General features: G+C 43.2%; 1 protein-coding gene across 4 annotated transcripts; it reads right to left on the minus strand.

Moving 5' to 3' along the window:
- Positions 1 to 210: 210 nt before the first annotated feature.
- Positions 211 to 5271, minus strand: LOC124708459. 4 transcript variants are annotated; one of them, XM_047240139.1, is made up of 7 exons: positions 5067 to 5271; positions 3358 to 3432; positions 2695 to 2821; positions 2218 to 2384; positions 1510 to 1825; positions 731 to 897; positions 211 to 642 (listed from the first exon to the last, which is right to left on the minus strand). In XM_047240139.1, exons 2-7 carry the CDS (start codon positions 3377 to 3379, stop codon positions 497 to 499), a joined length of 945 nt encoding a protein of 314 aa, XP_047096095.1. In that variant the 5' UTR covers positions 3380 to 3432; positions 5067 to 5271; the 3' UTR covers positions 211 to 496. The 4 variants fall into 4 exon arrangements, with proteins under 4 accessions (XP_047096095.1, XP_047096096.1, XP_047096094.1 ...); XM_047240140.1 differs by having other exon boundaries at positions 3358 to 3408; positions 5040 to 5271; XM_047240138.1 differs by having other exon boundaries at positions 3358 to 3408; positions 5067 to 5270.
- Between the last annotated feature and the right edge of the window lie 10040 nt (positions 5272 to 15311).

Genomic DNA, 15311 nt, shown 5'->3' on the forward strand with positions numbered 1-15311 from the left:
CGCACGGCAGGCACGGCAGGGAGGCGCCAGCCAAAATGCCACACGAAAATACTCATGGTTTCAGAGTTCAGGTCGCAATTATACATGCAGCACTTGCCAAGGTACAGAGGGACAAAGACGGAAATTAGGGGAGGCATGATTCCATGAAATAACACGATTCAAATAAACAGATGGAAAGTGATTCTTGATACGTCAGATTAGAACACCCAGTGAGAGATAACATCATTCAGCTGAAAACCTACATGAGTGTAGCAAAGACATGCTGACTGACATAGTTGCATCATCCAGGCATAAGGAAGTGCTTCCCAAATCATATGTTCCGTCCATACATGTAGACCTAGAAATATATAGGAGTAGGTAAGATATGATGTCTCACTTCTCGAATCCAGGTCAATACTAATAATCCCACAAGTTCTTAGTACTGCTACCACAACATTGTCTTATATATAAGTCTAGATGAAAGGGCATTATGTCTTCAGCAGGCCATGAGCTAGATCTAGCCATCAGTGGATGACCCGACAATAGTGATATCTGCCTTGATAATGCAGTTCGAGCCTACAAGATATCCTCCAGACGGGTCCTTGAGTTTCTTGAGTCCAAGGAAGTCAGACCATCCCCAGCCGTATGTACACACCCAGAGACCTGTGGAGGCCGCAGAAGTAAGATCAACTGCAATCATGAGGTTAGAAATTCTGGCTTTCTTGATACACAGATGCTAAGGAGAGCGAACCTGTTGTTCTAGTCAAGTGTTTCCCATTCTTTTGGTCCAGGATCGAGAGAGTCACTACAGCCACATTCTTAAATTCGAGAGGGAGCTTCTTCGAGGCATCCACGTACAAGAACATAGAGAGGGAATCAGTGCTGAACTTGTCACCACGTGGATACATGCCGATGTACCTTCATTTTCAGAAAAATAGTACAGAGTAAGTGACTTCAAATGTAGGAGAATAGACGAAGTGCCCCGGAAAAAAATGTATTTCAAGAATGTGGTTAGTTATTGAAACAAAAAATGTACATCTATTAACTTTGGACACATTTTGTTGCCAGTACAACTGTAAGAAAAAGCTAAACAAGACATGACTACAGTACAAGAATATACAATGTTACACAAATGAACTGGAGAAAATGATGGATGGTATATTGGTATGTCATACAGGAAGAACTGATCGTACCAAGATATGAAAATAAAATTCCTTGAATTTTCAATTTTTTGTTTCTCCTAAAAAACATATATGACCAAGAGATTTTATGTGTCAATATGGATTTTAGTAATACAATTTTTCGAATTTGTTTAGGAATTTTTTGTGCACATTGCCTTGCACAAAGATCTGACAATCTGTACTGTCCGCTGGCATAACGCATTAAAGATAAGCTTCTGGCAACTATGAAGTTAGTAATATAATTTGGGATGGTAAGCAAAAAGGACACATGTAAGATAAAATGTTGGATAACATATCATATTATTTATATGGATTATTTGCGATGCAATTAGTAGTAACAGGTGAATACCATTTAAGCCCGCCCACTTCAAATGTAGGAGAACGGACGAAGTGCTTAGAGTCCAACTCTGAGAAATTGTTTATGGTCCAGGTGTATGTCCCTTGGATGAATCCCTTGTTCTGGAGAAACATGTTCTGAACTGTGGTAGTCTTCTTCTGAACCACAACAGCCTTCTCTTCAGGAGACGAGACATCAACTTTTAATATCTCCACACCAAAGACACATATGTCATCAACTAGAAAAGTGGATGATTTCAGTAGCTCCTTAAGAGGAATCAAGCATTCCTTCTTCGAATAGTCATTCTTGAAATCGAAGTTGTAGTTAGCTGCGTTTAGGTAAAGGTGAGATGATTAAAGAAAAAGAAATTGTATGTAAGATGCAAATAGAGCACCAAATCTCGCCCCAGCTAAGATGTAAGCAGAAATCAAAGTGGTGAATCACATTTCAGTAATGATTATCAAATTTAAAGAGAACAATTGATTTAGTCTAGTATATTGTTCCAATCAGAAGAGTCTCAAGGTTGTCACACAATGCAGAAGGTCTGCAGACAAACTTATGGGAAATAAAATACAAAGCGACTTGCTATTGGGAAATAATCGATCATATTACAAAATTTACAGATAATTGACTCGTAATGGTGGAATCTATAGCTGAAAATTAGGAAACATAGAGGAACATGGACTCCTAGCTGTAATAGGATGGATGTGCTTCAAATACCTTGGCATCCACAATACATTCCTTTTGAATGGTTGTATATTGACAACTCAAAAACAGCATGCACTGTGTCACCTCGCTTCAACTTTTTTCTTGATAGCATAAGAAAAAGAGCAACATATGGAGTTCCAGAACCAGGATTTTCATGCATTGGATTCACATGCAAGTACCTGGTAAATGGAAGAATGAGTAGAAATTCTAGGATCATAACTGGAGCACGAATGAGGCCTAATTTCTTCAGTTCATGCATCATATCAATATTCAGAATCTGACTGCTTGTTTATGAGATTGTGATTCGTAATTTATTTCATTGAAACATGACATGTGTGTAAACAACAACAACATCAAATCCTTTTTCCCAAGCAAGTTGGGGTAGGCTATATGTGTGTAAACGATATCCAAAATTAATATTATACGGATAACAGATAATTGGTTTTCATAGTAAAACAAACAGCATGATTTTGCAATTAGTGTCCATACCATTCAAACCCAGAGCAGTGAAAAGCAGCAGATGTTGCTGACTTAGCCCCCAAATCAAGTAGCAATGAGAAGTCCTGAATCTTCCATTCTAAATCTGGAACGTGGGTCTTAAATGGTAGCACACGAGCTGAAATTTGCACAAGTGCAATAACTCAAAATTACAAAACAAACAAAAGAGAGAATGTGCCATGAGAAAATCATGTGGAAGTTGCAGTTCCAAATAAACAGGCTACAATATCGACTACCGGGCACCAGAAAAATGGAGAACAGCATGGAAGTTTTCTTTATTCTGATCATACAAATCAAAATCTTGTATAGCTTTATTCGTGACAAGTAGTTAATTAGAATTGTTAGTCAAGTCATCCATCAGGGTTAGAACATGGCAGAAGATACTTATACTCCTCATCGATTAGACATGAAGACCAACAGTTTCAGTTTCTAGAAAAGGAGAGTGATATATTCAACACATGACAAACTAGACATATTGCTGAGTCATCAACATGATAGTGAGGGCAAAGTGCTTCTTCAATTCAGAGCTAGCATTTCATATTCTTACCCTGACTTCTGCCAAGGGAATGATGCTGTAAGTTGCATCTGATGTTTCTTTTTTTCATCCAAAATGCATCTGAAACACAATCCGAACATGGGCCAGACAATACATACCCGTACTCCTGGCGTTGCCCATAGATCTGCCCCTTCCTCTTATCTCCTCCTCTGCAAGTGAAATTAAGTCACACCCTAACAAAAATTAGATCATGCATTTCAGACAAAAGGAATACATGTCATGCGAAATACTACTAATTACCAGGCAGGCCAAATATGTAATTATCATGCCATAAGTGCAGGGCAAGAACATACAGAATCTTCAAAGGTAGAGCCGATCTTGGTCTAAATAATTACCAGTTACCACTGCTTATAAAATAACTACCGGCGAAAATAAAGGAGAGAACCAGAAGTAAAATCACACTCCACAAGCAGGTGGACTTGGAAGCTACGCGCTATACACCTCGACCGATTACGAAAGAGAGCCAAGAACTCGCACCAGAAAACTCTGAAACCCTGTTTCGTGAAGAAGAAAAAAAAGAAGTCTGGGAGTCTGAACCCTCTATACTCCAGAAAAGGAAGAGGTGAAGAACAGCAGCGAGGGAGAAGGCATTCTCCTAGGCGATCCAAGGCAAAGAGACGGGATTTCCAACTAACAGGAAGAAGGCGAAGGCAGAGAGGGGCCTGGATTTGGGGGCAGACGGGGCGTACCTCACAATGTCTTCCTCTGTAGACGACGATTGGGGTCCCGGAGGTGCGAGCGGAATGGGGTTTTTGTCGAAGTAGAAGGCAAGAGCACCAGCCCGTCACAAAGAGGTAGGTTACCTTTCTCAGTTTTCGTTTCTCTCCTCTCTCCTCCGATCACTTTATTTTTCTCCCCGTCTCTTCTCTCAGCTGCCATGTGCAAGGTTGCCATTCTCGTGCATTCTCGTGCAAGGTTATTGCAGATTCCGGCGTTCACCATTTTTACTTCCATCTTCTTTCCTTACCTCTCTCTACTTTATGTCACTTCTAAGAAGTGGCGTATGATCATGTTGGACAAGGTGGCCTTTTCTTTTTCTAAAGCAAAGTTGAAAATGCCGAAAATCTCTTTTTTTTAACAGCCTACCGAATATCTCCTTACTGTGTCAAATTATTTTAAAGCGTCATGTTTAACAAATATAACAGCGTGATAATCCCTGCAATAATTAAGTGCGAGGGGGCAAAATTGGCCCTACAATACTCTTTTTCAGGTTTGGTAGTTGTCTCAAAAACTTAATAACAACACAGAAAACCTCCATATATGTGGGCGATGCAGAGATTATTTACTGTACAAAAAAATTTAACTTGTCGCAGCGTCATGTTTAGCGTCCTTGCAGAGTTAAGAGATAGAGGGTCTTTGCAAGCTTTTATAGGTTTGATGGTGGCCTCAAAAGTGGTGTTTTGAATGGGAAGGTAAGAAAAATGATGACATAAAAAAGATCAAGTGACTAGAGAAATAGATCCAATCTTGGCCTAAAATAATTATCAGGACATACACAAATTATTACCCACGAAACTGAAGGGAGAGAACAAGAAGTAAAATCACAGTCCACAAAGAAGTCGATTTTGAAAGCTATGCGGTTTACCCCTCGATCGATTATGAAAGAAAGCCAAGAACTTGCACCGGGAAACCTTGAAACCCTGTTTCATGAAGAGAAAGAAACCTGGAAGTCTGAAACCGGCCCTCTGCTCCAGAAAAAGAAGTGAAGAAAAGCAGTGCGCGATCCGTGACAAAGAGACAGATCTCCGACTAACAGGAAGAAGCTCAGGCAGAGAGAGACCTGGATTTAGCTGCAGATCGAGCGTACCTCGCAACTGCCTCCTCTGTCAACGACGATTGGAGTTTCAGAGGTGCGAGCAGAATGGGGTTTTGTCGAAGTAGAAGGGGACGTTCGCCTCTCCACAGTCCACACACACCCACAGTCACAACGGGAAGAGGGGCACAAAGAGCAAGAGCACCAGCCCCTCACCTTTTCTCTTCTCTCTCTGTGTGTCACTCTGTTTTCCTCCTATCTTCTCTCACATGCCATGTGCATGGTTTGCCATTCTCGTGTAAGGTTACTGCAGATTGCCACGTTCACAAATTTTACTCCTCTTTTCTTTTCTCGTCAAGTCGATGTCAATTTTCAGAAGTGGCAGGATCAGGTTGGTGGTCGGTGGGTGATAGCTCCTCCTTATCTAAAAGAAAACTGATTTTTTTCAAAAATGAGCACTTTATTACTTTAAGCAATAGGTCCGGTCTCTGCATAACTAGGATGAACACAGCCGTACCAATATCTGTTACAAACACCAAAAAAACCGACTACAAGAGTTGCAGATAAAAAAAACTAGGTAGGTGGGCCCAGGCGAAGATCATGTTGTCACCCATGTTGGGAAAAAATATCCCTCACCGCATCCTCCAACCGTGAAGACACCTCCGTAAAGAGGTCTCGATGCTCCAACCGCTGAAGTGGCACCCATGAGCGTAGCGTAGCTGTAGATCGGTACATGACCTGCATAAGAAAAGAAGAAATATTATTGAAAATCTTGTCATTTCTACATAGCCATAGCGACCAAATAATGGCAATCGCTCCCATCCTAATAAGACGCTTAAACCTAACCACCAAACCATTGAGCCAATTACCAAATATATTGGCAACACTACTCGGGGGGTATACGGTAGACCCTATTTGGACAACTGACCATATAGATCTAGCAAACTTACACTGAAAGAACAAGTGTTTAATAGTCTCGTCTTGGTGACAGAAGACACACTTCTTACTTCCATGCCAGTTGCGTTTGGCAAGATTATCTTTAGTGAGTATGACCCCACGGCGAAGATACCATGTAAAAACCTTCGTTTTGAGCGGTATCCTCATCTTCCAAATTTTTAAATTATTATCGACTGAAATATCAGGCTGAATCAAAGCATTGTACATGGAAGCCACAGAAAATGCACCATTCCCGGTGAGATTTCAACGAAACTCATCTGATCCTTGCGTCAATTGAACTATCTCAAGATGTTGTAGCAATCCATGCCAGGAGTTTTGTCTAGGACCGATGAGACTTCTTCTGAACGACACATTCAGTGGGAAAGTTTTCAACACCTTAGCGATAGTATCACTTTTGTGTCGCACAATATTGTACAATGCCGGGTTTTGTTCTCGGAGCGTGGCATTACCGAGCCATTTATCCTCCCAGAAACGAATCTCCGATCCATCCTTAATAGAGAAAGATCCATATGGAAAGAAAAAATCTTTGTATCCATAAGACCTGCTCAAAAGTCAGAATCTCCCGGTTTCCAAAAAACCTGAGATAATGCCTTTGAGCCAATATACTTTCTCTTGAGAAGTGTTTGCCAAACTCCCTCCTCTGTTAGTAACTTAGAAAGCCACTTACCAAGTAAGGCCCTGTTCTTGACCTGATCTTGGATGCCAAGTCCCCCATGGTCTTTTGGACGGCAAATCACACTCCACTTAGCCAATCGATACTTACGCTTCTCACTATCCCCTTGCCAAAAGAATCTTGATCGGAAATAATCCAATATTTTTAAGACTCCTTTAGGAAGTTGGAAGAAATAAATCATATATAGTACCATATTAGTTAGTACCGCGTTTATGAGAACTAATCTTCCGCCCAAGGATAGTAATTTTCCTTTCCAACTACTTAATCTAATTTGCAGTCTTTCCTCGACCATTTTCCATTCGGCATTGGCCAGTCGCCGATAATGAATCGAAATACCCAAATACCTAATCGGAAATTGACCTTGCCTAGAGCCGAATAGCTCAGCATATTCTGCAACGTTATGTTGGGACTCGCCGAAACAAAACAACTCGCTTTTATGGAAATTAATTTTTAAACCCGAAAGTTGCTCAAAAACTGAAAGGATTAACTTTACATTTCGAGCCTTTTCGAAGTCATGTTCCATAAAAAGGATTGTATCGTCAGCATATTGAAGAATAGACAATCCTCCATCAACAAGATGAGGAATGACCCCTTCAATTTGGCCCTCTGATTTTGCACGTTCGATCATAACAGCGAGCATATCCGCCACTATATTAAATAGCACTGGCTATAATGGATTACCATGTCTTAGCCCCTTCTTGGTTTGAAAGTAATTGCCCATATCGTTATTGACTTTAATGGCAACACTCCCACCAGAGACGAAACTATTGATCAATGCACACCACTGATCAGAGAAACCTTTCATTCTGAGAGTTTGTTGCAAGAAAGATCACTTAACCTTATCATAGGCTTTTCGAAATCAATCTTTAAGATCACTCCATTCAACTTCTTTCTATGCAATTCATGAACAATTTCATGGAGGACTACCACCCCATCGAGGATGTTCCGTCCTTTCATAAAAGAAGTTTGCGAAGGTCTGATCACATGGTCAGCCACCGTGTTGAGCCGTATCGTGGGCACCTTAGTAAATATTTTAAAGCTAACGCTAAGAAGGCAAATAGGACGATATTGTTGTATCATTTCTGCTTCATTAACCTTTGGCAATAAAATAATTTCACCAAAGTTAAGCCTAAACAGCTCCAACTGGCCGGCATGAAGATCCGCAAAAAGAGCAAGTAGGCCAGACTTGACGACATCCCAGAAATGCTGATAAAATTCAGCTGGAAAACCATCAGGACCAGGGGCTTTATTATGCTCCATTTGGAAGACAGCTTTTCTTACTTCCTCCTCCGTGTAAGGAGAAGTAAGAAAATTATTCTCCGCTTGAGAGACTTGAGGAATATCATCCGTTTTAGTCTCATCAAACGAGAAATTACCTTCCTCGGGAGCACCAAAATGTCCCTTATAATAACTCGTAATGAAAGACTTTAACTGTTCATGGCCCTCGATCGTACCCTCATCCTGGACAAGAGAACGAATGAGTTTCTTCCTATGTCTACCATTAGCAGCACAATGGAAGTACCTCGTATTCGAATCTCCCTCAAGAATAAATTGGGCCTTTGATCTTTGGTACCATTTCAGCTCCTCTTCGCGCAGAAGTTTTGTAATTTCCGCATTCGATTGGCTTTTTTGCTCAATCTCTTGTACAGAAAAAGGCGAACTTCTGCTTTAGCTTCAAGGTCATCTATAATAGATGAAAGTCGTAGGTTTTCTTTTTTAAGAATCCCAGTTGTGTGTCGTGCCCAAACACAAAGGTGTCTGCGTACAATACGCATCTTGTTATTCCACCTCTGTATTGGGGACAAACATACAACCGGTCTTTCCCATATTCTTTTAACCATGGTCTGAAAACCTTCCCGAGCCAACCAACCGAGCCCGAACTTAAATCGACGGTTAGATGGAGGTCGAGGTAAACCAGTGGATAATAATACGGGAGCATGATCAGAAAAACCAACAATACGTTCTAGCGCGCGCACCGACACCATTGGAAATTTCAATTCCCACTCAGTATCCATCAGTACGCGATCTAGTTTTTCATATGTTGGTTCTGGAAGATTATTAGCCCAGGTAAATTGTCTGCCATTCATTGACACCTTCCTCAAATCCAAGCTATCAATGACCGCATTGAACAGGAAAGGCCAATGATTCTCAAAACTACCCCTACTCATCTCACATGGAGATCTCAACAAATTATAATACGATGGGGATTGTCTTTTGCCAGATTCACCAATTCACGGAGAAAAGCGGCCTTATAATCCTCCTGGGCAGCACCATACATGGCAACTAGACTCCAGATGAAATTGTCAGCTCTATTACGGATGTGGAATTTGATGTGAAATTCCCCTGCCGAATGTGCTAACACTTCCATCGAGTATGTTCTGACACCGAGTAAGATACCACCAGATTTCCCACGGGGTGGACAAGATAACCAAGTAAAGTCTATACCATCGGATATACGGTTTACAAGACTTTGCGAGAAATCCCATCTCCCCGTCTCAGAAATAGCCAAAAAAATCCAAATTATGATCCCTAATGCAATCAGCAAAATGTAAGTGTTTAGCCAAGTCACCAAAACCTCTGCTATTCGCAAACATGCCATTCATTGTGAAACAATTGGATATTTGGGAATTTTTGACCGTTTCCGCGGTTTCTTGTTAGAGGAGGATTTGGATTTCCGGCGAGATGCCTTTAGCTCATACAAAGAGTAAAGGTCGTCCTCATCCAAACCCATCTCCGACACTTCACAAACTAGGTGAGAAAGAAGCTGACCATCTGATGTGGAAATCGCTTCCTCCTCCTCTAAATAGGTGGAGTCCAACATGGTCGAAGCTTTTGGAATAACCGTAAGACGATCAAATTCCATATGCTTCAAGACTCTAGTTGAAACAGAAACCTCATTAACAGAACTACCTAAACTCACACCTAAACTATTAAGCTTAGAAGAAATAACAGGTGATGAAAACGAAAGAAACGATTTAGATTTATGAGAAGACAACATACCATCAAAATCGAGGTTTTGTGCCGCTTTACGGCGCATCGCCTTCTGCATGGAATCCTCATCCGTCACCATCCCCCCATCCGCATCCATACCAAACCTCCCACTACGCCTCACCGGAGTGATAAATCCACCGAGATGGTCACTCGACGGCGCACGCGTGGGCGGTGGTGGCGACGCGGAAGAAGTCACCGGCGACGGAGGTGAAGCAGGTGATGACGACGACGTAGCCGGCACTGGTGAGGTCGACGGCGGGGTGAAGCAGGGCGCCGGGGCCGGTAGTGGGTGAAGATCCCTCAGCCCCAGCCCCGACTCGACCACCGTAGAAGATAGAGTTGTAGTAAACTGATATCACCATTTAAGAGCGCAATGCAAAATGTGTCGTACCATCTATGCTTTGGTGGTGGCCCCAATAGCATCAATTATTCCATTACAACACCGAAAATCCATATATTAAAACTAGTTGAATGCCTATACGTTGCTATGGCCTTCAAAATTTGTTCATCTACACACTATCCACACATGTAAACAAAAATGCACATAAATTCTCGTGTGTACAAAAAAATATTTCTTTTTATTCACCTTGTTTGGTGTGTGTAAACTCTGGTGTTGTTTCAAAACGTCCATAGAATTCATCTTGATCATGCCCATGATCAACATAAGTGAAACATAATATATCAAAATAAAATTCATGCATGATTATTTATTTTTTACTCTTTCATCCATAGTTACTAGGGTGGCAATGCGGCGGCCGCAAACAGCAGTCACTCATCCCGCAAACAAAAGTTTAGTGCAAATAGACATAGAGATTGGATGAGATTTAAAGCAGTTGCAGAGAAAATCTGCACTAGTAGAAAAACAAGCATCCATCTAAGCCTTTAGTACCGGTTCCCTTACGAACCGGTACTAAAGGGGGCATTAGTACCGGTTCCAGGGGTGGGACATCTATACCGGTTCGTTAAGGCCCTTTTATACCGGTTCGTGTTACGAACCGGTATGAAAGGGTTTGAGCCCATTTTTCAGGCGGAGGTGGGGCCAGGGCTGCACCTTTAGTACCGGTTCATATAAGGAACCGGTACTAAAGGGTCCATGCCTATATCAGCTCGCGCCGCCCCGCCCGAGCTCCCTGTGCATCTCATTTCCTTCTCATCCTCTCTCACATTTCCAAATATTTTGCACCTCTCACACTCCAATAATCTTCATTTTTCTCCACCATTTTAACAAGATTAACGGCATACATCTATCCAAGGGTTAGCAATATCATCCTTCCTTTTGGCGTTCCTAATTTAGCTCATTTCTTTGGTAGTTTTAACTCATACTATTTTTCTAGTGCTAGCAAGGTGTTCGATGAAATGCATAAGTTAGGGATTTTATTTTTTTTATATGCAATTTGAGCTGAAATTATGGTATGTTTTGTAGGTTTTAATTAGTATCATCCCCGTCCTCACCGCCGTCGATCGCCAGTGTCGTCCCCTAGCCGGCACGGTACCACCTCGGTGAGCCCCTCTTCTTTTTTATAAAAACAATTAGTTTTATGTGATGAACTTGAATATTAATTAAGTTGGTCACTCATATATCCACGATGTTGTGTACTTAATGGTTTTTGATATACATATAAAATTTCAGATGAGTCGACAATGGATGTACGGTGACCGGTGCCATCCCGAGTTCATTAATGGCATGCATTATTTTCTCAACGTGGCTGAGGCAAACAGGCGGTCGAATGGTTTCATGTATTGTCCATGTAGTTCCTGTAAGAATATGAAGGATTACTCTACCTCAAAGACCCTTCACGTCCACCTGCTGGAGAACGGTTTCATGCCCAGCTATAATTGTTGGACCAAGCACGGAGAAAGAGGGGTTATATTGGAAGACAACGAAAAAGAAGAGGATAGTGACACTATCCCTTATTCACTGAAGACGGTGATAGTAGAATGGGGGAAGACGAAGCTGAAGAAGAGCCCATTTTCGATGAGCTGATTTTTGATGACCCGGATGACGATTTGGGTCGGGCCATTCTTGATGCGAAGATGAACTGCGGAAATGAAAGGGAGAGGTTGAAGTTGGAGAAAATGTTAGAGGATCACAACAAACTGTTGTACCCAAATTGCGAAAACTGTTCGTATTACCAACCGGTACCAAAGCTCCTTGGCCCTGAGCTCTCCTGGTGGCCCACGTGGAGGCCCCTTTTATACCGGTTCGTAAGCAACCGGTACGAAAGGGGGGGCCTTTAGTTCCGGATAATTTATACCGGTTGCTCAACCGGTACGAATGCCCCTCTAGAACCGGTATTGATGAGAGGTTTTCTACTAGTGCTGCACCTCACTACAGAAAACGTATCTTTGCCATGTATATATTCCTTTGCCGGGTGTATTTTCTCGGGTACACGGCAAAGTTCCTCTTCACCGGGAGCCAAAAAGCAAGACGCGGCAAAGAAAATTTTGCCGAGTGTCAGCACCCGGTGAAGAAATATGACATGACACAGTAGGTAAAATACACTCGGCAAAGAAAAACACCCGACGAAGACACTCTTTGCCGAGTGTTGTAACATCCCAAATTTTAAAACAAAGAGATAATGAATGTCCCTATTTCCAAAAATGAGAACCAACAAAAACTTTTATTACAAATTGTGCTATGCATAGTACTCATGCTTAATTCTTGTGCTATTGCCATAATGAGTGTTGTTATGTTTATCAAAGGTTCCAAAACCCTAAACCTTACTCTCCTTTTCACCGTCCAATATAAAACAAAATAAAAAGAAATTTACTTAAAAAGAAAAGGCCTATGTAAGCCTATGGCCATCTTTGCAAATCTTCACCCAAGGCCATATTGAATTGTGCCAATGCTTGGGAAACATCAATAGATCAATAAAAAACACTTTTGCATCAAAGAAACACAAATCAAAGCCAAGGAAAATTCAAATCCTCATCACATATGATAATGGTCAAATCTGCCCATAATAAAATGTTACCCACTTTGAGCCCTTGTATTAAGAAATTTTAAAACCAAACCCTCTCAACTCTTTGCACCTCATCCAAGACCTCATCAAGGTGAGTAACTTTGGTAAAGAACACCTCTGCAAATTCTTTCTAGATTTCAAAATATCATCAAGCAAACTGGTGTCATTGAAACAGATTCTAGATTCCCCCACTTTTTAGAAATTTCATCAAACCTTTCCAAAATTCAAACCAATGCCACACATTGTTGCCCAACATTATATAGAACACATTCATGAAGTTTTTTTCCAAAATTAAATACAAGAGAGACCCTAGCATGAGAGACATGAAGTACACCTAGTGTAGAATAAAGGTACAATCCCTTTTTCCATCCACTTTTCACTTTTTACTTTCTCTATTGTGTGTCCTCTTCTCTAGTACACATTGTCCCCTAAAGTGCACCAATGAAGTGACCCAACCTTGCCATGATCACCATGCCAAAGCATGACACCATCATTGTAGGTGCCACATATACTTTTCACTTTAATCAAATGTGCACACCACTAGTCCTCTCCAACCTTGCCTACTTTGTCAAACACACTCACCTCACCACACTCAACTTTGCAGCACTCAAAGAACAAGAAAATCATGCACACAAGGACCATGCCATGCACATGCCATTGATTTAGAACTCACCATGCCAACCTTGGTACTCCTACCCCTCTAGTCCCTCTAACCTTGTCAATAGGGCTTGCCTCACCTCACTCATGCATGACAAACCCTCAGAGACAATGAACAATACACAAAGCATCCCCATGCCAGACCATGTCAGCCCCTTGCTCACCATCATGCACAAACCAACCCTGGACCTATCCTCTCCCTCTGACCTTGTCACTTAACCTCTCCACACTATGCTGGGCCTGCTAAGCATGATCCCTAGCCAAAGAGATGCAGCCAAGGCCCAGGACACAACGTGATCACCACGTCCAGAGCGCGCCCAGACCATGCCAGACTCGCCCAGGCATGTCTCTGGACACGCTAGAACACGCCCGCGCCCCGTCGCATCTGTCCTCCCCTCCCTTTTCTCTTTGCGCACGCGTACTCCACACCGCACCAGGACACTGCCAGACACCACCATTGGACGTCGCCCGCGCTGTAGACATCGTCATCGTCAACCTCTGCTGACGGGTACCGCGAGGACGCCTACGTTGCCCGCACGCCCCTGTCCTCCTTTCGCCATGCCGTCACGCTCACCAGGATCACCATGATGTCAGTGACCACACGCGCCCACTCCCTTGCCTCTTCGCGCCTCAGAGACGCCGCGCCATGGATGACCTGCCGCACCCCCTCGGCCACCTCGCGCCCCTATAAAAGGAGGCCACCCCGAGAGGGATTTCTCACACCAAACGACTCCCCTCCTCTCTCTGATCATCCTCGACCCCTCTCCACTCCACATTGTCACCGGTAGACCTCCAATGGCCAGCTGGAGTCCACGGCGGACCTGCAGAAGACGCCGTCGATTTCCGCCACCTCTGGAGTCGCCGTCGGTACCAGAAGACCCGCCGTCGTCCGCAACGTCGCCGTGCATCGTCACTGATCATCGCCGGAGCCCAAGATCGCCGCCGACCCCTTCCTCCGCCGTGCTAGTACCCCCTCTCGTCGACGTAGACGACGCACATAAGGCGCCCGATCCCTGTCTAATCCTACGTTCCTCGTTGATCGGTACCGCTTCGGGTTTTAAAAGAGGCTGACAGGCGTGCCCCACCTTGTCAGGCGGCATGCCGCGCGAGAAGCGCTGTTGGGCCAGCCCAACTCCCTCTCTCCCTCTGGCCCGTTAAGTTTTCCCGTGCGGGCCCACGAATTCAAATCGGTTTAATTCAATTGATTCAAATTCCCTGCATATGCTTTGTTCGAATCTGAATAGAATCAAATCGGCTGAACCAAATTTGACAAATTTTATATATTTGGAAAGCTTATGAAAAGCTCTATCCAACCACACTGGATTCAAATCAATAACTGATGGGATTCGTAGCATAGAAAACAAAAAAATTCCTACCGCAAGAACGAAACACAAGCCAAGATCCAATCTAGAAGATGGTAGTAACGAGGGGATCACGAGACTAACCCTTGAAGATTTCCAAAGCCTACGAGATTAGATCTCGTTGTTGCAGAAGATGATCACTTGCCGCTTTTAAAAGCGCGAAGAAGATCTTGACGGTGCCACAATCGGGCAGCACCTCCGTACTCGGTCACACGTTCGGTTTTGATGAAGACGTCCTTCTCCCCGTTCCAGCGGGCAGCGGAAGTAGTAGATCCTCCTTGGAATATCGGCAGCACGAGGGCGTGGTGGCGTTGTCGATGGAGAACTCCGGCAGGGCTTCACCTATGCGCTGCGGGAGTATTATGTGGAGGAGGGGCGCTAGGGTTTAGGGAGAGAGAGAGAGGTTTAGGGCGCTGGCCATGGGGGCCCTAGGTGGTGCGGCCAAGAGTGGGCTGCCCCCTCCCTCTCCTCCTCATTATATAGGTGGGAATCCCCAAGAGTTGTAGTCCAAGTCTTCGAATAAGACCCCAACAACAAAACCTCCCATAGGTGGGAAACCTACTCAAGGGGGGAGTCCTACCCAAGGTGGGACTCCCACATTTCCTTTAGGTGGGGTGGCCAGCCACCTATGGTGAAGTCCACCTGGGACTCCATGATACGTCTCCAACGTATCGATAATTTATTATGTTCCATGCTT

This window comes from Lolium rigidum, chromosome 4, assembly GCF_022539505.1.
Source record: "Lolium rigidum isolate FL_2022 chromosome 4, APGP_CSIRO_Lrig_0.1, whole genome shotgun sequence".
Taxonomy (NCBI): domain Eukaryota; kingdom Viridiplantae; phylum Streptophyta; class Magnoliopsida; order Poales; family Poaceae; genus Lolium; species Lolium rigidum.

What these genes read in the sequence shown, in the direction of transcription:
- LOC124708459 (XM_047240139.1), bottom strand. Translation starts at nt 3,379, where the DNA reads ATGGGCAACGCCAGGAGTACGG. An exon ending in AATGTATTGTGGATGCCAAG is followed by an intron (nt 1,826 to 2,217) that starts GTATTTGAAGCA and finishes ACCTAAACGCAG; the next exon opens with CTAACTACAACTTCGATTTC. An exon ending in GAAGTGGGCGGGCTTAAATG is followed by an intron (nt 898 to 1,509) that starts GTATTCACCTGT and finishes CTGAAAATGAAG; the next exon opens with GTACATCGGCATGTATCCAC.